Source organism: Anabrus simplex, chromosome 1 (genome assembly GCF_040414725.1).
Source record: "Anabrus simplex isolate iqAnaSimp1 chromosome 1, ASM4041472v1, whole genome shotgun sequence".
Taxonomy (NCBI): Eukaryota; Metazoa; Arthropoda; class Insecta; order Orthoptera; family Tettigoniidae; genus Anabrus; species Anabrus simplex.
Genome location: NC_090265.1, coordinates 1,687,509,489 through 1,687,532,265, shown reverse-complemented (window position 1 = coordinate 1,687,532,265; position 22,777 = coordinate 1,687,509,489). Strand labels below are relative to the sequence as shown.

Genomic DNA, 22,777 nt, shown 5'->3' with positions numbered 1-22,777 from the left:
CCCCATTTTGTGATTATACCAATTTTGATTCGGAAATGAAACAAGAGGCTGCATTTCTTGAAATTTGGAACCCGAAAACTAGTACTTACTATAAATCGGTAATTTCAATGTTTAATGTTAAATGTACAGCCGAGAGAGATTGCTAGGTTAAGTGAATTGTTGGAAGGAAACTCTATGGATGCGTGTGCATAATCTTTCAAGAACTCTTATGGGTGAATTTATCTTCGGCATGTAATCATCACCTTGTTTACTACTGCAATCAAAACCAAAATTTTGGGAATCAACTAAATTTGAAGATACGATTTGATTCGGACTATGTACTGTATACTTCTTGGAACCTAGTATCTTTTATGCTCAATTTTCCAAAGAAACTGTGGTGTGTAATACTTAAAAGGATCTTTGTGGAAATTGAAAATGTAGTGAAAAATGGTGAACTCTGTGTTGACTGTAACTAAAGCTGTTGAACATGATTCTAACGCGGTACTGGACTTTAATCCACCTCCTAATAGCAAACTGCCTTACTGGATATTTACTATGTTGGACTTGGTACTTGTGGTCACTTTGATTTGGACTATAATGAAAATTTTGTTTACTTCTGACCACCGTACCGAGGATATGTACCGGATAAGCAAAGCTTCGGAGGGGGAGGCTGACACCGAGGTGTCACATTCATTCGTCTTCTCCCTCCTAACGTTTTTGGACCTGGGGTAAACCTCGTGGAAATTGGTATCTTACAACCTTAATTTTCATTGTATTCATTTCGCCGCCTTTCCAAACTTCTCCTAGTTTTATTATTCACTACTACTCCGAGCTAGCGCTCTAGTCTCCCTGTACGCACTTCCATCTGCGCAGCGTGTTCGAACTTCATAGCTCAATCTCTTGACCAATGAGAGCTCGCTCCGAGCAAGTAAGCTAATCGCCGATTATTGCGCTGCGCGAGAGGGCAGTGCCGAGTGGGAAGTAGATTGATATGGATCCACGCTTGTCGTTCCTCTGCTGCGGGTGCCTTTTACAAGTCAACATGGACATAACTTGAAGAAAAGTGTAAGGGGGCTTCTCCCATGCCCCCATAATGATTTTAAAGCTTTAATCAACGTGGGAACTACTCTAGGTTGTATGTTTACTATAATTGATGACTTGGCTTCTTCAACCAGCATGTGAGTACTGAATTTAATATGGCGTTTTTGGCGTCGCCTCAACCCAGCGAAGATTTCGGCATTTCTTTTAAGAAACTTATCCTCTTCTGGTTCGACCTGGTTGAGTATCCGTGATTGAGAACTCTAAATTTCTGACAAAACTAGATCTCGGCTTTTTAAAAGGTTTATTAAAACATGATTATTATTATCGACATCTTATATTGTAACTTTCATGCTGTTAAAAGAAATTTATAATATTTAATAATGTATTGGGGTGAAGTTTGAATGTCTTATGCTTAGTGGAAATTTATTAGTGCTCCTTGTAATGTTAAATTGTTCAACCTTATCTGAACACCCACGAAAGTCAATTTTAAATCACTTGAGTTCGAACCAAGCGGATAGTTACTTATTTTTCTTTCGCTGTATTGTTTTAATTTTTCTTCCTTTGTTTTATTGGTCCTTGGGTTATATTTTCGTTTCCCTTGTTGGACGGGCCTTGCTTCCGAGGTTTCATGCTGCCATGCTCGGTACATGGCGTCTGGGTGTCACCATGACGTTCTTTTGTTTTTTTGGTGATTGTTAACGTGATGATTCTTCTCCCGATCGTGGATATTGTTTGTTGATTTGTGGACTGCTTCCGTTTTTGGGATTATTTTAATTTCTAATTGATTTTTCTTTATTTTGAAATCCTTGCACTCCTGTTTGGAGATATTAAATTTTTATTTTCCGGATATGTTTTCCTCTTGAGCCTGTGCATGTCGTTTCGTTGAGCTTCTTGTATCCCGACTGCCCATCATTTAACCCCTTGGTGAGAACTCGGTGATTCGGAAAGACTCTTAGATGCGTTCATTGCGAACTGAAATTAGTTTTAAACATCATTTTCACTGGTGTGTTGAAGCCTAAGTTGGTTATGAAATTTAACTTTTATTTTTCCCCTGGTCGACCAGTATAAATTTTAATTTACGTTTTACTTAATATGTTTATTGAAGTTAATTTTATCTTGTTAAGTTCCCCTGCGTTGTTGATTTCTTCCCTAATATTTTAAAGATTTTTATTATTATTAATTACTGAATAAACCTAATTGATTTAAATTTCCTTCTGAATTTGTTGTTTTTTCTTTAATTAATTGATACCAGGTAAATTTATTCTTCTTGGGTTTTCCTGACACCCTTCCACATTTCTGGTAAGTCTTTTCCTTGTCCTTATTTGATGTTCGGTGAACGTATGTTACCCTTCCCGTTTGCGTTGCTTCATCTGGCTCATTTGAGTTCCTGCTAATTTTACCTTTTCCTTGACTAATTACTGCCGTGAATGTAGAGAATTGTGTATGATCTACATCACGGGACAGTATAGTGTTATTACCTCATTCTTTTTTTTCTTAAGCCGGCCCCGTGGTGTAGGGGTAGCGTGCCTGCCTCTTACCCGGAGGCCCCGGGTTCGATTCCGGGCCAGGTCAGGAATTTTTATCTGGACCTGAGGGCTGGTTCAAAGTCCTCTCAGCCTACGTGATTAGAATTGAGGAGGTATCTGACGGTGAGATAGCGGCCCCGGTCTAGGAAGCCAGGAATAATGGCCGAGAGGATTCATCGTGCTCACCACACGACACCTCGTAATCTGCAGGCCTTCGAGCTGAGCAGCGGTCGCTTGGTAGGCCAAGGCCCTTTAAGGGCTGTAGTGCCATGGGTTTGGTTTGGGTTTTTTATTCTTAATATATCCTCTTTTTATTGTCGGATGTTGCTGGAAAGTGGTGTTTTGTGAATTTGTTTTTAATCCAGATTCATTATCTTTTCTGAGTACGGTATTACATTTTACGAGGGCTGTTTACCGCGGTCATATTGCATCAGCTGTTCTCGCGGCGGTAGCGTGGTGGCAACAGAGGTAAGGCGATGCTCATTTGTTTTGCGAAACGTCAGTTTAAAAGTAATGCCGTACGGAGTATAGTGCCCAGTATTTCTCCATTCCTTCTGATTTTCGTTTCCCCTGATCTTCCCAGACAATAAGTTTGGCTTTAATGTAGATTTGTCCTGGGACCTAATATTTTCGTCTTTACTTATTACTTTAGCTGTTCGATCGAATGGTGAATTTTAGGTAATGTTTAATTCTAAGAGGTCTTTTTCAGTTTTTTAAAACCAGTCGGGTCTTGTTTTTCGGTTACGCAAGAAATCAAAGATTTGTTTGATTAATCTATCATAGTTCGTTCTGAGAAGATGATCGCACAGTGTCTGCGAGTTTTTCAATTTTCTTGTAGTGTGTTTCGTTCTTGATGTATATTATTATCCTGAAATGTTGGTCCTATGATCTTTCTTAAAATTGTCCTTTTTTAGCTCAAGTTTCTCCATCTGGCCTTTGAAATGCATGTTTAGTGTTTCTGCTGCGTATAGTGCTTCTGGTTTAATCACTGTTTTATAATGTTTAATTTTGGACGCCCATGAAAAGGATTTCTTATTGTATGTATCTTTTGTTGGTTGGAAAGCCAGTTCAAGTTTATCTTTCCTGAATTCCATTGCTTTGCATTCCACAGCATTCCAACGAATCCATTCTCCGTGTTTGTTAAGGAGGCCCATTTTTTTTCTGCGGGCGGGCCTTATATTCCTTTCATATATGCATACAGATGTGGTTAATCTTACAAAGGACCAGCTTTATCTGCTCATGAATATACAAGATTGTAAGGTACTGGACACTGCCTACAAGGGTAATATAAAACTATTTTTAAAGGAATGTGTTTTAAAATATAAGATCTCAGTAAGGGACAAAAGCAGTTTAATTCAATGAATCACAGGGCGAGTTGGCAGTGCGGTTAGAAGTGCGCAGTTCTGAGCTTGCATCCGAGAGATAGTGGGTTCGAACCCCACTGTCGGCAGCCCTGGAGATAGTTTTCCGTGGTTTCCAATTTTCACACCAGGCAAATGCTAGAGCTGTATCTTAATTAAGGCCACGGCCGATTCCTCACCACTCCTAGGCCTCTCCTATCCCATCGTCGCCATAAGACCTATCTGCGTCGGTGCGATGTAGGCATTACTAGCAGTAATAGACTAACAGGATAATTATACAAAATGATCACAGAATTTTATTTTGTACTGTAAGTGGTACAGAATGATATGTTTTTATATTTGTACTTTCAAGAACTGTTCAGCAAATTGAACGGTAAGAAGGAACTAAAATAAGGAGCTTCCCCTCCAAAAATAATACTTTTATAAAAAATAATTAATTTCATATATTTGTATGAAAAGAAGAAGTGATAGGTGACTAATTCAGACATTTCCAAAAGTTGCAGGATCATCCGCCATGAGCCCTTGGAGTATAGATCTGTAAGGGGAAAAAAATTAACACATTACTTAAGTCAGAGTAAGATAGGAACATAAATAGGATAAACATTTAAACACAATGACAGACCAGCGTCGAAAGAGTGAGTAGCAGAAAGGGAGACAAGAACCAGCATGAAAAGACAAATGAAGACCGACAATATCCACAGTTTGATACAATTCCATCATCGAAGAGATAGGCTCTCCCGTCAAAAATTACAATTCTTCTAACGCCCAGTGAGTAGGGGCAGAATGTACTTTCGCTTGTGAGTGTGGGTTGGCGTGGTATTGGTGGTAGTGATTATTGTTTAAGTAACGGCAAAAGAAAGACAAGGACCATGAGGGGCGAGAAAATGAAAGACTTCCTAGGCCTCGTAAACCAAACACCGTCGGGGTCGGAAAAGAACAAGAGTTGGCCAAGGGAGTTCGGAGAGGACAAATGAAAGTGAGGAGCCTGGCACAAGTAAGTAGAAATAATGACAGGACTCATCTAAAAGTGGTCGCCAACCCATGCCCCCAAGCTGAGAGCCCCTGGAGTCCCTTTTAGTCGCCTCTTACTATAGGCACGGGATATCACGGATGTTAAGGTCTGCACGTCTGCACACAACGCGGAACGGGGGAGCGATCCCGTGGCGCACTATTTTATGAGTACAGCGGGATATGAATCCACTCACACCAGAGCGTCGCTCTCCCGCCTACATGGCGGGATTGCAGCGAACCTTGCAGCGTTTTCCCGCGCCCTGCGTTCATTGCGGACAATTACAATGGCGACAGAACCGTTGATAAAGTTCTTTAAGAAACATCCGATGCCTTACGACGTGAGTAATCAAGATTATAAGACTGTAAGGAAGAAAGATATGTTGTGCGATGAAATAGGAAAAGAACTGTATATACCTGGTAAGTATTAATACTTTAATTATCACTGTCTGTGATTTTTCTAACACACAATTCTCCGTAAACTTCCACATACATGTAAGACATATGTTAAAACTATCTATACACTATTGTTTTGCATGCCAGAGACCTCCACAAATTTCTCATGATCAGTGAAAGCTACAGCGGGTGTTCGTCGTGCATCATCTTCAGCGACTACTAAAAGAAGAAGAAGAAGCATTTCCTCATCAGAGAAGTCCATTTCAGCTTCTGTTTCCCGCTCCGATGCGAAGACAAGGACGAACCTCGCAGCGACCGCGGGATTGTAGGATTTTCTCCCGCTCCCCGCGCCCCGCGTTGGTGTGTGCAGACCTTATTAATTCTACTGCCCCGACCCATACGGGGAGAGGCGACAACTGGGTCCTTAGCTGAGACTGGCATTACTTACAGTTACTTGCGCTCCTAGCTTCATATTTCCTATCAGACCTTCCTTGGTCAACTCTTGTTCTCCTCCACCCCAACGGTATTACGTCTGCAAGACCTAGGATGTCCTTCATTTTCATCCCCTTCTATGAATTAGAGGTAGAGCGTCAATCTCTGGATCTCAAGATCACGAGTTCAAACCTGGCAAAGGTAGTTGGATTTTTGAACGGTGGGAAAAAGTCCATTCGACACTGAATGTCTCACGATATCGGCATGTAAAAGATGGCCGAGGACACACTTCGGCTTTAACAGATAAAATTAATTAAGAAGAATCAACCCAACAGAGATCTGATTTACTCTGCCATCTAGTAAAGTAAAACAGAATACCGTAACTGACACACAGGCTGCCAAAATGGCATCAAATCATGTCCTCATACGGTAGCTGATACCATACGATTAATTATTATGCCCTTGATGGTTCTTCCTTTCTTTTACCGATAAACTTTTTTTTTTTTTGAAGTGTCAGGCCTCTTCCATTTTTCTTCTGATTAGTGTTAGTAGAGGATGATTGCCTAGTTGTACTTCCTCATATAACAATAACCACCACCACTACCAACACCATGCAGTTCTTCTACATCCATTTCTTCTCAGCCAACGAACTTGTATGGTTCGTCAGAAGGGCAGACTTCAACACTCATCTTGACAGATCTTCAATCGTGCTGTGGGAAGTGTGACACAATAAGAAAGCCATATAAATACACAAAAAATGAAGATACATAAAATTGAATAGATTTCAATTAGCTTTACGTCGCACCGACACAGATAGGTCTTATGGCGACGTTGGTACAGGAATGGACTAGGAGTAGGAAGGATGCGACCGTGGCCTTAATTAAGGTACAGCCCTAGCATTTGCCTGCTTTGAAAATGGGAAACCACGGAAAACCATCTTCAGGGCTGACGACAGTGGGGTGTTCGAACCCACTATCTACCGAATGCAAGCTGATAACTTCGTGACCCAAGCCGCCAGGCCACTTGTTCGGTAAAAGTGAATAGAGATGGTAAAGTCCAGGAACATAGGGCACACACAAAAAGGGAATAGGAGTCCAATCCATCCTTTCCAACAAATTACTTAGTATATCTAAGTCAGAATAGAAAAGACGCCATGCTTGACACAGTACATAATAGTAATAATGGTGTGTGGCGTCCGGAGAGGCCTGGTGCAGATCTTTTGATTTGACGCCAGTCCCCGTACCAGGGGAATTAACCAATTATGGTTAACATTCCCGACCTTGCCGGGAATCGAACCTGTGGCCAAAGGCCAGCACGCTAACCATTTAGCCATGGAGCCGGAGGACACAGTACATGAGAAAGAAGGCACGTTTGGATTGGACACTTAATCAGGCATGGAAGTCTACTGGTCACAATCTTTAAGGATTCTGTGGAGGGGAGATATGACAGAGAAAGGCCTAGACTGAACTACGTCGGACAACTAATGGAGGAGCTGGGCTGCCAATCCTACGTGGAGCTTGAGAGATTAACACAAGACCTGGACTTTTGTAGAACTACTGCCAACCAACCTCAGGGTTGACAACCAGGAAGTCATCAAGAGCTGAATACCCTGCTCGTAGAACACTGACCGTGACTTTATTTGTTTCTGTAGATGTGCAAACCCTCGTTCAATGTCTTTTCCAATTGACGAAAGATATGGAAGCCCCGTGGTTAGAGATCGGGGCAATACATTAGGTATGTGTAAGAAAGAATTCAGCTCGTAGACAGAACTTTAACATCAGTCTGTTTTCAGACCAACGATACTGTGCATTAGTGTGTACTTTTTTTTTTACAGGTATGTAACAGTGTTATATATTACGTTTTGAACGAGTGTGTTCGTCAGACTGAGAAGCTTTTAATTTACATTAGAGTTATATTGAAGAATTACTATTATTATTATTCGTCCTAGTGTCAATAGCTACAATTACTACTGTGACAGCTACTACCGCTATTACTATTGGAACCAGGATCTGACATTACACTGTACTGCAGCGTTCTATCATATCCTTGTACAAGTGAAAGTGCTTAATAACACTAGTCTACAAATTTCAACTCTTTTCTGCATACAGTTTGAAATATTGTGAGCCAACCAAAATATGAGGTGCTGAATTTAGTGGAAAGGAAAAAATGTCATCTATCACATCAAAGGGATCATGCTATTGTTCTGTTGACCTCCATTTTGCTGTTTGAACTGGCCGCTCTAGTCATATGGACAAAGATAATGAGAATCTACAGACATAGCACTCCCATTCCACGGTGCTAGCCCTGGACCTGAAGAAAGTAACAAAAGACGGCACCAGCAGCGCAGTACGTCATAAACCAGTCCTGTCTACAAGCCTTAAGTATGTTTTCATATTTCTCAAATAACGACGGTATTTCTTAATTTGCCAGGGATTTTTCACTTGATATGTGTAAAAGCAATTATTATGTTCCATTTGTGACAAATTTTACAGTGATATTTGGGTGATACCAATGCGCATCGTACCCGTAATAATAAATATATGGATTTACCTAATTTTTTATCGCTGAATTCAATGGAAAAAGCAGTTTTCAGTACTTACGTATACACCACAATTTAAAAAATAACGCTACTGGCGAACATTGATGTAATAGTGTCATATACTTTCAATTTTTATCTTTATTTTGTTTTGAAAAGTGGGTCAATGATGTTCCAGTGCCTTTCATTTTCCGTAGTAAGGATGCCTTGGGGAAAGCGCTTAGTCTGCTCACCGCTTACAGCACCCAGATTTAACGGGATGAAGTCAAGGTGTGAATGTAAAATGTGACTTTTAACCATCATTCTACACCCCATGTTCGCGTAGTTCACCAACAGAGCATTCACTAACGATACACAACCATATTTCCGTTAACCAGAAAGCCATTGAAAGAGGACCAAGCAGATAATTCAAGATTTCCGAGCTTAGTACCAAAGGCTGGATTTCCCAACAAGGTGTGGATTACTGTAGTGCACCAGCCGGTACCGTTCTTTGAACTGGTACGAGTACAAGACAAGGTAAATAAATACATAAGGATTAAATTAATCACTGGGCATATACCACGCACAAAATAATTACCAAAGTAACGAAAACTCACCTTTAGATGACAAGAAGTTCCCGTGGATACTTACGATTAAGCTGGTACAGTACTAACCGGTACAACTAATTGAAAGAAAGACCAACCAGATATGGAGTTTTAAAAAAATTAATTTTAAAATATTGACGAGTGTTTAACAACTGAGGAAAAACAAAATTCAATCCAATTAGGCTCAATGAGCTACAACGTAATGTTAATTAATTAATAAATTGAACTTAGATAACTAGGAAAAGAAGAAAATAACGGTAAACTCACAATAACAAAGACGGCCGTCATTTAAATAAAATAGGAAGAAAACAACCTGGTAGCTTAAGTAGGCCTACGGCAAAAGTTAAGTTACCTATCTAATCTCAATTACTTTCCACCAAACTTTTTAATTACTTTTAAGGTTTCAGAAAACACTGGACCAGGTTCAATTTTATTGCCATGAGCTTTCACACGCGTCAAGATTTTAAAAGGTCTCAATAACGAACCCGAAATTGGACCCAAAAAAAACACAACAAAAAATCGGGCGAAAACAAACAGATTCCCCGAAAGGGTAATTAAAACATCAATCAAGAAACCAAGAACACCCCCCAAAATAGCGCATAATGCCGAAGTCATGCTCCAAAGGAAAAATCCACTTTCCACATTAAGTCGAAACGATCATCAACAAACATTAAAAATTAGTAAACGTCGCCATGGTAAAGGTGCAGGCAAAATTTACGAGGCACCAATCCCAAGGGTCCCACAATAATGGAACACGAGAAAGAACAAAAGAGACTCAAGGATGAAGAATTATCAGAAATAAGATAAAATAGAGAGAAAGCATGACACCAGAATAAATAGAATAAACAAGGGACCGAAAACCAGAAATAGACGCTTGTGGGAACTCTTTCAGGCATTACACAAATGAATTATACGTTTCTTCAGGGCGAAACAAAACCACCCCGTAACTCCCGAGAAAATTGCTTTAAATATAAAATAACAATAGCCAAAACTTTGGGAGCAACCCTTTAGAAAATTGCCAATGAGAAACCCATGTTTCAGTAGGAGAATTACCAATACTGAAAAAGTGCTTTTTCTTTTTTAAATGATTACATTCATTTCAAAAAACAGACGATTTCCAAAGCGCCGCTTAAAGTTCGGAAAACATCCGGAGAGGAAGATTTGTATGAAGTCACAGACCCATTGATGATAAAGACTAGATGCATGAAAATGTAACTTACAGTTCCAATGTAGCTTCCATGTTTCGAGAGAGGCGTAGTTTACATACTCACAATTTATTCGCCGTAGTCGTACTTAATCCACTAGTAGGAAGGTATAACCAATTCTAAATATAAATGAAGTTCTTGAGGATGAACAACATCCTCGCACATCAACGGTTTTATCCGAAATCGATGGTCACACAGATTGCTCGCGTAGAGCCACAATGAAGTTTGCTTCTGATCGCCATGATAGCTTCCAACAGACAACGGGCCGCTACCAGCCAGAGAGAGAAGTTCATTACGTAACAATCCTCGTTAGTTCTGATTGGCCAGCGTCATAGGCACGGCCAAAAGTCGCTTGGACTATGTGTAAGTAGGGTAGCATCCTACCTCGCGAATTTACCGAGCTCAGAACATTTTAAGCAGCCTCGGACCTATGGGAGTAACGGAGTCCCACTCCTTGGAAACAACTTGGCGAACGAAATGGAATTCGAAGGGAGCTATCAATATTAATGGGGCTTACGGAAGAAAGAAAGTAGAGGATGCATCTGATGTGCTAGGAGTAAATGATATTGGGTAAGGGGAGATAACGGGGAAGAGGTAAGAGATTACAAAGTGTTGGTACTTGATAGGTGTTAAAAAAGGAAGGGCAGAGTATGGAGTAGGGCTGTTCGTCAGGAATACTATTGCACGCAACAAAGTTTCTGCTAGGCACGTAAATGAGCGAATGATGTGGGTAGATTTGACAGTTGGAAGAATTAGGAGGAAAATTGTCTCAGCGTATTTACCATGTGAGGGTGCAGAAGAGGATGAAAGTGACAAGTTTTATGAAGCATTGAGTGACATCGTGGTCAGGGTCAACAGCAAAGATAGGATAGAGCTAATGGGCGATTTTAATGCGAGAGTTGGAAATAGAACTAGAGGATACGAAAGGGTGATTGGTAAATGTGGGGAAGATACGGAAGCTAATAGGAATGGGAAGCGTCTGCTGGAGCCTCACCAGGATTACTTGATTCAAGAACTGGAAAAAATCCAAAGAAAAGCAGCTCGATTTGTTCTGGGTGATTTCCGACAAAAGAGTAGCGTTACAAAAATGTTGCAAAGTTTGGGTTGGGAAGACTTGGGAGAAAGGAGACGAGCTGCTAGATTAAGTGGTATGTTCCGAGCTGTCAGTGGAGAGATGGCGTGGGAGGACAACAGTAGACGAATAAGTTTGGGTGGTGTCTATAAAAGTAGGAAAGATCACAATATGAAAAAAAAGTTGGATTTCAAGAGGACAAGTAGGGGCAAATATATGTTTCTAGGAAGGGGAGTTAGGGATTGGAATAACTTACCAATTTCTTTGTGATCATTTAAGAAAAGGCTAGGAAAATAACAGATAGGGAATCTGCCACCTGGGCGACTGCCTTAAATGCAGATCAGTATTGATTGATTGATTGATTGATTGATTGATTGATTGATTGATTGATTGATTGATTGATTGATTGATTTCTGTGCCTAGAATGTGTTTAGCAGTTACGAATACATTCTTCAAGCATAAGGCTATTCACCGCTACACTTGGGAGGGTACGGGTACCAGATCCATAATAGAATATATCATAAGCGACTTCGAATCCAGGAAATGTTAGGAATGTACGGGTTTTCCGGCGATTTTGCGATGATACAGACCATTATCCAATCTGTAGTGAGCTAATCTCCAGGCCTAGGACAGAGAAAGTGAAATCTGTCTGCAAACGAATAACGGTAGAACATCTCCAGGACGAGGAAATTACAAGTACATAGATATGATTAGTGAGAAGTCCCGAACAGTGGACAGTAAGCAGATTCAGGATATAGGAAGAAAATGGGTTATATACAGGGATGCTGTAGTAGAAACATGAAGGGAATGTCTAGGAACAACTATGCGAAAAGATGGGAAAATGCGACCATCTTGGTGGAATGATGAAGTGATAGCAGCTTGTAAATGTAAAAAGAAGGCTTATCAGAAAAAAAAATCCATACAAGGGCGGCGTGGTCGTCATCTTTCTCGTTATGAGCCCATGTATAGCCGCCATCTTGTGCAATCGCCCATGGCCGGCATCTTTCTCTACAAGAAGCCGTGTATAGCTGCGATCTTGCGCAAGCGTCCCTAGACCGTCTCATAAGAGCAGCCGCCATCTTGCGCAGTAAGCCCCTATGCCGTCTCATAAGAGCAGCCGCCATCTTGCTCAAGCAGCCCCTAAGCCGTCTCATAAGGAGCTGTGTATAGCCGCCATCTTGTGCAATTGGCGTTGGGAAGGGCATCTTACCGTAAAACTACTGTCCTGTGTACTTAGACTCCTCCATGTGCTTACTTATTGATGATGATACTTGTAGTTTAAAATGGCCTAACATCGAGGTCATCGGCCCCTAATGGTACGAAATGAAATGGCAACAAAAAAATCAAAATCATCCACTGACCAAAATAAGAAAATGTCATGAAGATTGAATGGATGGACATGAACCCAAAAAGAAACAAAGAAAACAATAAAAAGCAAACAAAAAAACAGTGGATCCGACGTAAAAAAAAGATCATAAAGAATAGTATTACTGACCAAGGGACCACTTACAAAGCATAATCCTGAATAGAGGATGCTTGATGTCTAAAGGGGTCCAAAATCCATGTCTAAGGCCCCACAGAATGGTACATGTCGCGAGTAAAGTAGAACCATGGTATTTGCCATGTTGGGGTACTAATCAAAAGTAGCAAAGACTCACGGTGTTCCACACAAGATGGTACTACTCACAAGTATTGTACTTCGTACAGGTAACGCAGACCTATGGTGTTTCGCACACAATGGTGCCACTCGTAGCCAACGCAAACCGATGAGGTTCCTCACCTAGGTGTACTAGTCACGTGTGCCATTATTCCCGTGTGATATTCCTCACATAGTGGGTACTAATCACAGGCAACGCAGACGCACGGTGTCGCTCATATAGTGGTACAACTCACAGGCAACGCCCAGACCCGCGGTGTTGCTCACATGGGTACGACGCACGGGTACTGGAACCCACAGACCAGGCTCTTGGTGCTACTAATCACAAACCTATTTCGTACCTAATATAGTGGTACTACTCGCAAGTACAGGCAACCATGGTGTTCCCCGCGTGATGGTACGAATCAAAAGTAGTTTCATGGTTCTAATTCAATCACCCCTTAGTCGCCCCTTTTAGTCACCTCATGACAGGCAAGGGATACCGTGGGTGTATTATTCGTCTGCGTCCCCCACCCACTGGGGGTAAAGAGAGAGAGAGAAGAAGAAGAAAGGATCCGTCACTTCAAAAGATGAAGTAACGGACGAAGAAAGGCAAGGGCCACGAAGGGCGTGAAAATGAAAGACTCCCCAGGCCTCGAACGCTCTAATACCGTCGGGGTCGAAAAAGAACAAGAGTTGACTAAGGGAGGTCGGACAGGATAGCCGAAAGCGAGGAGCCTGGCACAAGCAAGTGGAAGCAATGCCAATACTCAGCTAAGGGCCCCGTGGTCGCCAATCCACACTCCCAAGTTGAGAGCCCCTGAGCCCCTATCAGTCGGCTCCTACGACAGGCAGGGGATACCGCGGGTGTATTCTACATGTGCGTCCCCCACCCGCAGGAGGTAGTGTGTTTGGTCCGCGAGAGGTATTTTATTTCCCTCAAGTCCGCCGGCAAGCCGGTTAGGACCCCCCCCCCCTATCCGCCACCTGGGACGCGCCACGAGGGAGTATCACCTCTCCCCCTGCTACGCCAGCGTAGTAGGTTCGTGGTGCTTACTTATTAAGCCGTCTCGTAAGGAGCTGTGTATAACCGCCATCTTGTGCAATTGACGTCGGGAAGGGCATCTTGCCGTAAAACTAAGGATAGTCTCTTCGTGCCCCCGCTGCAGAAAAATAGTACACCTAGTTGAGGAACGCTCTGTGGGGTTGAATTGTCCCTGGCCTACTTCGTAAACAGAACCATACGGGGTTGGATTTTTTTTCTTTTCTTTTTCTAGGGGTTTTACGTCGCGCCGACACAGATAGGTCTTATGGCGATGAATTGGAATAAATTACCCACAGCAGTCTTTTGATAAATTCCCTACCGGTATCAAGTCATTTAAGAAGATCATTAGTGCTAGTGTAAAGTGATAAGTAAAATCTGTAAATGACGGACACTGAATTTGTGATTTTCTGTTTGATTTAGAATGTTAAGCTAGTAGTATTTCTTGTAATATTGTCTTTCCATGGAATTGCTCCTTGTACTCATGTTGTTGTTGTTGTTATTGGGTAATTATGTTTTAACTTTATTGTCACACTACTGTAAGTAACTATTGCCACCGGGATATTTCCCGGTTGTGATGCATTTGTTAATAATAATAATAATAATAATAATAATAATAATAACCCTGCCGAATAACACCAGAGGGTCGACGGTTGAATCAGCATAAATATCGTCATATGCCATGCCTTCACTCCATATAAACACTGCAGATTAAAACTCCAGTGGTGTTTACGCAACATTAGCACCGTGGTTACCGCTTGCATCGCCAATATCTACGCGCGGTATGACTGTCCTATGTTTATTTCTCGCAGACGACTCGCCGACGATGTGATCGAGCGAAGCACAACGCTGCCAACCACTCTACTTACTGTAGGATCTAGATCAGGGGTTCCAAATGGTGGCCCGCGAAGCCCTTTTTGCGGCCCGCGGGAGCACTGTAAGAAATAATGTGAAGAAAAGTCACAAAAATATTTATTAGCTCGTTCAAAAACGTATTAATTTTTATTCACCTTATAGACCCAAGTCAGAACTAATTATTATTTAATACTAGTTCCTCTTTTCAAGTATTCACTTGTTCTCAACAGATTATTTTTGATTTTAAAACATTTAAAATCCAAATTTCAATTAATCTTATTTTTGCGTCCCACTGACTACTTTTGATGGTTTTGGGACACGCCGAGGTGTCGAAATTTTGTACTGCAGGTGTTCCTTTACGCGCTAGTAAATCTACCGACACGAGGCTGACGTATTTGAGCACCTACAAATAGCACCGGACTGAGCCAGAATCGCTCTGCCAAGCTGGGGTCAGAAGGCCAGCGCCTCATCCGTCTCAGCTACTCAGCCCGGCTCCAAATTTCACTCTTTTATGCAACTTTTAAGCAATTAAAATGATCAAACCCTCATTTCAATTGAACTATGCATATTATTTCGTAACGGTGCTTCTGTACTATTTGCAGAATTTTACGAAAATTGGCCTATTCAAGTGCGACTCGCTAACATGACTAAGGTTTCCAAAATGGCCCTCGAGCCCTTACAAATTGGAAACCCCTGATCTAGAACATCAGTGAGCAAAGCGGGTCTGGGGGCCTAAATGCAAGGTTAGAGCCGCGAAGCGGCCTTAGGCCTCTAGTTACCTGAGGAAACACCATTGGTCTACACTGGTTAGGATAGGGCCTGGACAAGACCGTGCTCTTTTACTTCGCGGTTTGGCAACGCTATGTGCTTCTAATCACTAATGGCAATGACGTGACAACGTATTCTACGCCAGCCAATAGCAATGCGCGTAGCCATTCCAGCAATGGAAAATAGCTTGCGCTACTCTTCGTAGGTTATAAAAGTAAATGTACTTCTCGGGATAGGTTAGTGGGTTCCTGGCCATGGGAATGGACACATCTCTTCCCTAAAAGGAATTCCACGTAAGTTTTGCATGCTTTATTCTAAATCACCTCCTTATAAAACTTGCGTGAATACGGATGGAGATTTACCCACTGCAGAGAGGTTTGAAACTGATTCCAGGGTTTTGGCACGCAATCTAATGATTAGAAATTGTATACCACCATCTCTTCTAACCTGTCGGCCAACATCTGATGGAGATTTTCTTTCTTCCAACGGGGCTCAAACCGGCTAACCACGGTGTCAGACCGTATACACCGGATGCCTTAACGCTAATGGCCACCAAACCAAACCAAACCAAACCCCATGGCACTGCAGCCCTTCAAGGGCCTTGGCCTACCAAGTGACCACTGCTCAGCCCGAAGGCCTGCAGATTACGACGTGTCGAGTGGTCAGCACGACGAATCCTCTCGGCCGTTATTCTTGGCTTTCTAGACCGGGGTCGCTATCTCACCGTCAGATAGCTCCTCAATTCTAATCATGTAGGCTGAGTGGACCTCGAACCAGCCATCAGGTCCAGGTAAAAATCCCTGACCTGGCCTGGAATCGAACCCGGGGCCTTCGGGTAAGAGGCAGGCACGCTACCCCTACACCACGAGGCCGGCTAATGGCCACCAGGTGGGCTATATTTTAACATTATTAAGATAAACTCAGTCTTGAAACTGGTGACAGTTTCAAATACCTAGGGAGTGAATTAATGCACAATACAAGGCTGGATATGGAGATTAGCCAAGAAGGTGCAACAGGGCAATGCATTTTACAAGAGTGTAAGAAACCTTGTCTGGAATAAGGAGTACCAAGGAAGAGTAAAAAGATAATGTACAAAATGTATTATGTCCGGCTCCATGGCTAAATGGTTAGCGTGCCCTGGGTTCGATTCCCGGCCGGGTCTGGTATTTTAACTTCGTCTGGTTAATTTCTCCGGCTCGGGGGCTGTGTGTTTGTGTTCGTCTTAAATGTATAAGTTCTATTCATCACGTCAATTCGTAATTAATAATAAGAAACATACAAAACTGTAGCAGTAATATGTGTTATGCACCCATTATGACCTTTGCGGCTGAGACATGGACAATGGCAAGTAGGGAGGAGAGTAGAATTCATGCCAGTGAAATGAAATACCTAAGAAGTATGATAGGAAAGACAAGGAAAGACCGAGAAACGAAGATGTGAGAAAGGAGGTCAGAATGGAAAACCTAAATGAGAACTGATAGGAGTAAGAGATTTTGGACTTGTAAAGAGGATGGCCTAGGAAAGAATACCAAACCTGATGATGGAGATGAAGTTCGTGGAAAACAGAGCGAGTGGGAAACCTACAACAAGGAGGATCGATTCAATAAAGAGGAGTACAAGTGGGAGAAACTTGGACTGGGACGGCACGAGATGGATAAGGGGAAAGAATGATTATGATGGTGATGATGATGATGATGGTGAAGATAAACTCAGTACTTACCCGGCAAATTCAGTGAAGACTCGGATACTGGCTGGCTGGTTTCGCCGGCGTGCAACCATGACTGGTGTCTCGCCAGAATCGTTTACTACATTGACGGCAGCACCACATTTCAGCAAGTAGCGGATACCAGACTCGTTTCCTCTAGCAGCAGCATAATGAAGAGCAGTATCCCCTGTCAGCGACGCTATGTTAATATCCGCTCCATTTGCTAACAATTGAACGAGGCAATCCGCGTCAGTCCTAGTGGCGGCCAGGTGAAGTGCTGTCTCTCTCAACTTATTGAACGCATTTATATTGGCCCCATATTCCAGTAAGAGCTTGATGCAGCCCGGCTTGCCGTCTCTTGCAGCGTAATGTATGGGAGTAAAGCCTCCAAAGTCCTGGGTGTTCACAGCTAATCCCCTGACTAACACTATCCTTAAGAATTCTTCGCTTTCAGATGCAAGTAAATGGGTGAGTTTTTGCCCTTTGTTATTCATTACATGTGGATTAGTGAGGGAAATAAATTTGTTAAAGAAATTTGGGCCATTCATTACCGCTATCTTCAAAGGTGACTCTGATTTATTATTCATCGTAAATATAGATGCCCTCCTTTCAAGTAATACCTGCATGCAGTCGAATTTGTCTTCTAGCATACTTCTCATCAGCGGCGTATTTCCTTCATCGTCTTCTGGATCCGTATCACAGCCAGCTAGATTTAGTAACTTAACACACTGAGTGTGGCCCTCTTTGGCAGCAAGGTGGAGAGAAGTCCATCCTTTATTCATGGCTGCATTTATATCTACTCCTCCTCGCAGAAGTATCAACACCATGCAGTTGAATCTCCCCAGCCAAGCACAACAGTGGAGCGGCGTTCCTCCCCACGCGTCCCTCGCGTTGACGTCTGCATCGTAATGAAGGAGGAGGTTGACTGAAACTTCACATCCTCGGAGTGCAGCTAGGTGTAAAGGTGTGAAGGTATTCTCACACACTCTGACGTTGGTTGTCACTCCTCTACTCAGTAACATCTGTAAACAACTATCACTAAGAGTAGCGGCTTCATACAAAGCTACTAACAGTTCTGGGTCCTCACTTATAGCTTCTCTAGACGGTATGAGAAATTCAAACGTAAATTTGTTCACTAGTGCTGCAACCATCAGTGGAGTACATCCCAAAGAGGTCTTGATTTTCAGATCGGCTCCTCTGGTCGCTAGCATTTCCACTGCGTCGGTATCACAATTGGCTACAGCTATGTGTAATGGTGTCAAGTTTTCTTTATCCCGAGCATTTACATTTGCTCCGTTAAGTAGCAACACCTTCATTGCGGGGTGGTGTCCTCGCCTGACAGCGATGTGAAGTGGAGTAATACCGTTCTCATCGGACTCGTTTACTAACAACTGGTAACGGATGAGCTGAGGCATTAGATTCGCATAGTTGTTCTCTGCTGCAATGTGCAGTACTGTCACCCCTTGTTTGGTCTTCAAGGTAGAGTCAACACCACCGTAAAACAATGCGTGCACACAGTCTAAATAACAGTTCTCTAGCACAATATGTAGGGGAGTGAAGCCATCGTTGTCTTGTACGTTCACATCGAAACCTGCGGCAATCAGTTGTTTCAGCGCCAAATAATCGCCTTTCCTTGCACTCATAATCATGACATTCTCTTCTGCACTTCTAGTAGCGTTGTATTTCTTAGTAGCTTCCGTGACATCTATCCCCCGCACCTTTAATAATTCCTGATCTCTTACGCTCAGACCGACTCCATACTTTATTAATAAGTCCGCAACATTCATATAACCACATGTTAGAGCAATGCAGAGCAATGACTGGCCACTGGGATCTCGAAAGTTAGTATCTGCTCCTTGTTTGATCAGCATTTTCACACATTCTGCACGGTTGTACATGACAGCAAGGGAGAGCACGGTGCACTCCCAGTAAGTTGTCCCGTACAACAGAAGGAACCTTCCGTTTGCATTTGCACCTTTCTTCAGTAGCACTGCCATGCACTCTGTAAAGCCTCGATATATTGCATACAGTAGAGGCGGAAGTGACACATGACTGATAGTTCGCAAATACTTCTCAACAGTCCCAGCGTTTCCACACGAAACTAGTATGAGCAACAGATACTGCTCTTCTCCATTTACATCCTGATGGTTGACTTCTGAATAAACTATGTTGAACATATCAGGTTTCACTGAAAAAGAAAAGAAACACAAGTTGTGAAATTTATAATTGTAAGGAATACAGTACCTAACGAGAGTTTAAGACCACCAATCAATGCCCCCCCTACTCGTTGGCTGAACGGTCAGCGTACTGGCCTTCGGGTCACAGGGTCCCGGGTTCGATTACCGGCCGGGTCGGGGATTTTAACCTTAATCGGTTAATTCCTAATTCCTGGGTGTATGTGTTGTCTTCATCATCATTTCATCCTCATCACGACGCGCAGGTCGCCTGCGGGAGTCAAATAGAAAGACCTGCAACTGGCGAGCCGAACCCGTCCTGGGATATCCCGGCACTAAAAGCCATACGACATTTCATTTCAAGGCCCCCCTGTGGATGGGGGCGGTAGAATAACACCCACGGTATCCCCTGCCTGTGGTAAGAGAGGACTGGAAGGGGCCTCAGGGCCTCTTAATTTGGGAGCGTGGGTTGGCGACCACGCGGCCCTTAGCTGAATCTTGACATTGATTCCACTTACTGTACTTATGCCAGGCTCCTCACTTTCATCTATCCTATCCAACCTTCCTTGGCCAACTCTTGTTCTTTTCCGACCACGACGGTATTAGAGTACTCGAGGGTTAGGGAGTCCTTTTCACGCCCTTCGTGGCCCTTACTTGTCCCCATATAGCCACCAAAATCTGGTGATGCCCCAACTAGCCAGCCACTCAGGCGTGTCCGGTCCTAACCCTCTATGAAAAATTCGAACTTACACCGCTATTTCAGATTTTGGGAACATATACTTCGATAAACAGACACTGTATAATGGGTGAAGCTATCTACTGAATAATGGGCAACAGTTGATTTAAAACAGATCCTAATTTATATTTTATTTCCAAATGACATGCATCCTTACGTTAACTCCCACACTAAACAAGATGAAATGAGATGAAATGGGTCGATTCATTTACCAATTCTCGCTTTTACTCTTACGTTACTGGCGATTGCCTCTTTGAAAATACAAAATTTTATAAATTAAAACTACTATTTACAAATCCCTGTAAATATCTACGTAAAGTGCTACATGGTTAAAATGGTATGTTTTCTACTCAGCCTTCAGGTCACTCCTTGCTTCGGATCGGACGGCCCCATCCTATTTAGGCCATCATTGTAGTGGGCGTAGGATGTCCAGATCTCAGTTCCGTCTCCCCTGTGGTCCAGCTGCTGGTCTCCATTGTCGCGCCCTCGTCCTGGATAGGTTGCTCCTAAGGCTGCGTCTCCGGAGTATCTCGTACACTGTTGTCTTGTCGGTAGCCTAGTGACACTATAAAATTATGGTCACCTTATGAGCTATGTGTAACTGAGCTCCTGAGTTTGTGTGGCTACTATAGCATCCTAGAATTTGTAATGTTATAAAATTTAGGTGCTAACATTGTCTATTCTCTCCCTCTGCTCACAGTTCATGGGTTTACCCGTTCATTCGCGGCGCGGTCGCCCGACAGAACATTTCCCGCACTGCCAATTAACACTGTTCTGTATTTCCGGGACACGATTTGGACTTCGACGTCGGTCAAGCCCCGTTAGTCACTTTATGCGGTGAACAATAGCCTTCCACCGTCGCGCATGTTCCAATGGACTCGATTGTAAAATGGTAACACTGATTAAAAATAACTGTTTCTCTGGTTATTATTTTCTTATAAGTTCAGATAACTGCGTTCACGAACTTCGATTCAGAGTGTCTAGACAACTCTCTGACACGAGGTAAAGTGATATCTAAATATTACTACGATATGACGGTGTCTCAATGCATCTGTCTGTAAATACGAACGTCACCAGTCAATATGTAGAGTGTACCAGTGAGACGTTCAAAGTAACACGAACTCGCGTGCCGATCCACAAGTACAAGAGTCTGTAAATACGAACGAGAAATAAACTGTTTGACGAATGATGCTAAGACCGATAGTACTATGAGTTCTGATGTTGATAAGACTACAACTGCAATTACGATACCACTAAGGATTAAAGAGTGCCTTTCCAGGTCCTGCGCGGCTAAATTTATCAACTCGGTTTTCTCCCTCCAGTGTATTCATCATTTTGGTTTCTCTTGCCTTTAACCAATCCTACAGGGATAATTTACATGACGCTTTTCCTCATTGGCTGGTTCGTTGTGATTCCTTGCACTGAATTCTATTCTTCCCCTGTTTGTGCTGGCTTGGGTTAAACTTTCTACTATTGTACGAGCTTGGTCATATTTTCTAGGCCTCCACTTTGTATTTTTGACGTTAGTTCAGATCTGTTGTGAATGTATCACTTGGTTCAATTGCGTTCCTTTTCAATTGTTTTTATGACACTTCCGTCACACTACTTTTTAACCGTGAAGCTGGATATCGAGTGTATTGTTTCCTCCTGGTCAATTGTCTTTCCTCGCTCCCAACCCCCTGTTGTTCTTTCCGGTCAGTCCTCGTGAGAATTTATGGCAGGGTTGGCATTTTAACCTCTTGTCGAAAACACTTGCACGTCAACCCAGGGTTCTTTCTCTGTTCGCTGTATAAGATTTATTTCCTTGTCCATTCTTTAGAGAATAAATATACTTGATGCCAGGATACGCTTTCAATGAGCTCGTATTGAAAACGGGCGCATGTCCCGGGTAGTTCGATTTTAGAAAAATCATGAAATGCAATGAAGGATTTTTCTAAACTATTACACTCTCGTCATAACCGTTCCTTTCCCATGCCTCCTTCTGTTTCCTTCTAAATTCACTTGCTAGTAATAAGTCTTGTTTTTCTTGTTTCAGCCTGGCATTTTCCCTTCGTTGTAATTCCACCAGTTGCTTGCGTACTGCCCATAATTTCTTCCTCTCTTCCGAGACATCCTGCACAAATGGTAGCTCTAACAGTTCCTCTGCTCCTTGACCTATGGGTCCTAGCTTCGATTCCCTTTCCTTGTGAATTTCCTTTCCTTCTCGGAATGCCGTTGTCATTCCTTCTCTTTCTTCCGCTGTCATTAGCTCGGTGTGCATCTCATTGTCTCCTGCGTCGTCTTCTCCATTCCCTTCGGATTCCGAGGTCTCCTCTTCGATCACGTTGAGCTCGTTATCCACTCCATCTTCTTCTTCTTCATCTGGTTCTTGAGCGATTCCAGACTGCTCTGGATTTTCGTCTAGTTCCTCATCCTCTGGTGGATAGTACAACTTGAGATGAGCTGCATTATACACACTTTCCGTTGTTCCGTCCAGGCTTTGGACTCGGTAGGCGTTGTTTCCCAGGTTGTGAACTATCTTGTAGGGACCAATGTATAATCTACAGAATTTCGCGTAGATCTTGGCCGCTACGTCAGACACGGCCGGCCTTCTGATTAACACCAGTTCGCCTACTCGTAAGGGCCGATGGTATCTCTTCCCCCGGACACGTCGTAACCTTCTCTCTGCCTGCCTTTTCAGATATTCAGCTGTGTTTTGTATGCACAGCTCATGTGCTGGTC

General features: G+C 42.7%; 1 protein-coding gene across 1 annotated transcript; it reads right to left on the bottom strand.

The window, feature by feature from the left end:
* Nucleotides 1–4,203: 4,203 nt before the first annotated feature.
* Nucleotides 4,204–19,017, bottom strand: LOC136863733 (ankyrin-1). Its single transcript, XM_067140090.2, has 2 exons — nucleotides 17,162–19,017; nucleotides 4,204–4,442 (listed from the first exon to the last, which is right to left on the bottom strand). Exons 1-2 carry the CDS (start codon nucleotides 19,015–19,017, stop codon nucleotides 4,388–4,390), a joined length of 1,911 nt encoding a protein of 636 aa, XP_066996191.2. The 3' UTR covers nucleotides 4,204–4,387.
* Between the last annotated feature and the right edge of the window lie 3,760 nt (nucleotides 19,018–22,777).

Excerpts from the sequence above, each read along its gene's own strand:
- LOC136863733 (XM_067140090.2), bottom strand. The coding sequence starts at position 19,017 with ATGCTGATCAAACAAGGAGCAGATACTAACTTTCGAGATCCCAGTGGC. Across the intron at positions 4,443-17,161 it reads GTCTTCACTGAATTTGCCGG|ATCTATACTCCAAGGGCTCA; the intron begins GTAAGTACTGAG and ends TTCCCCTTACAG.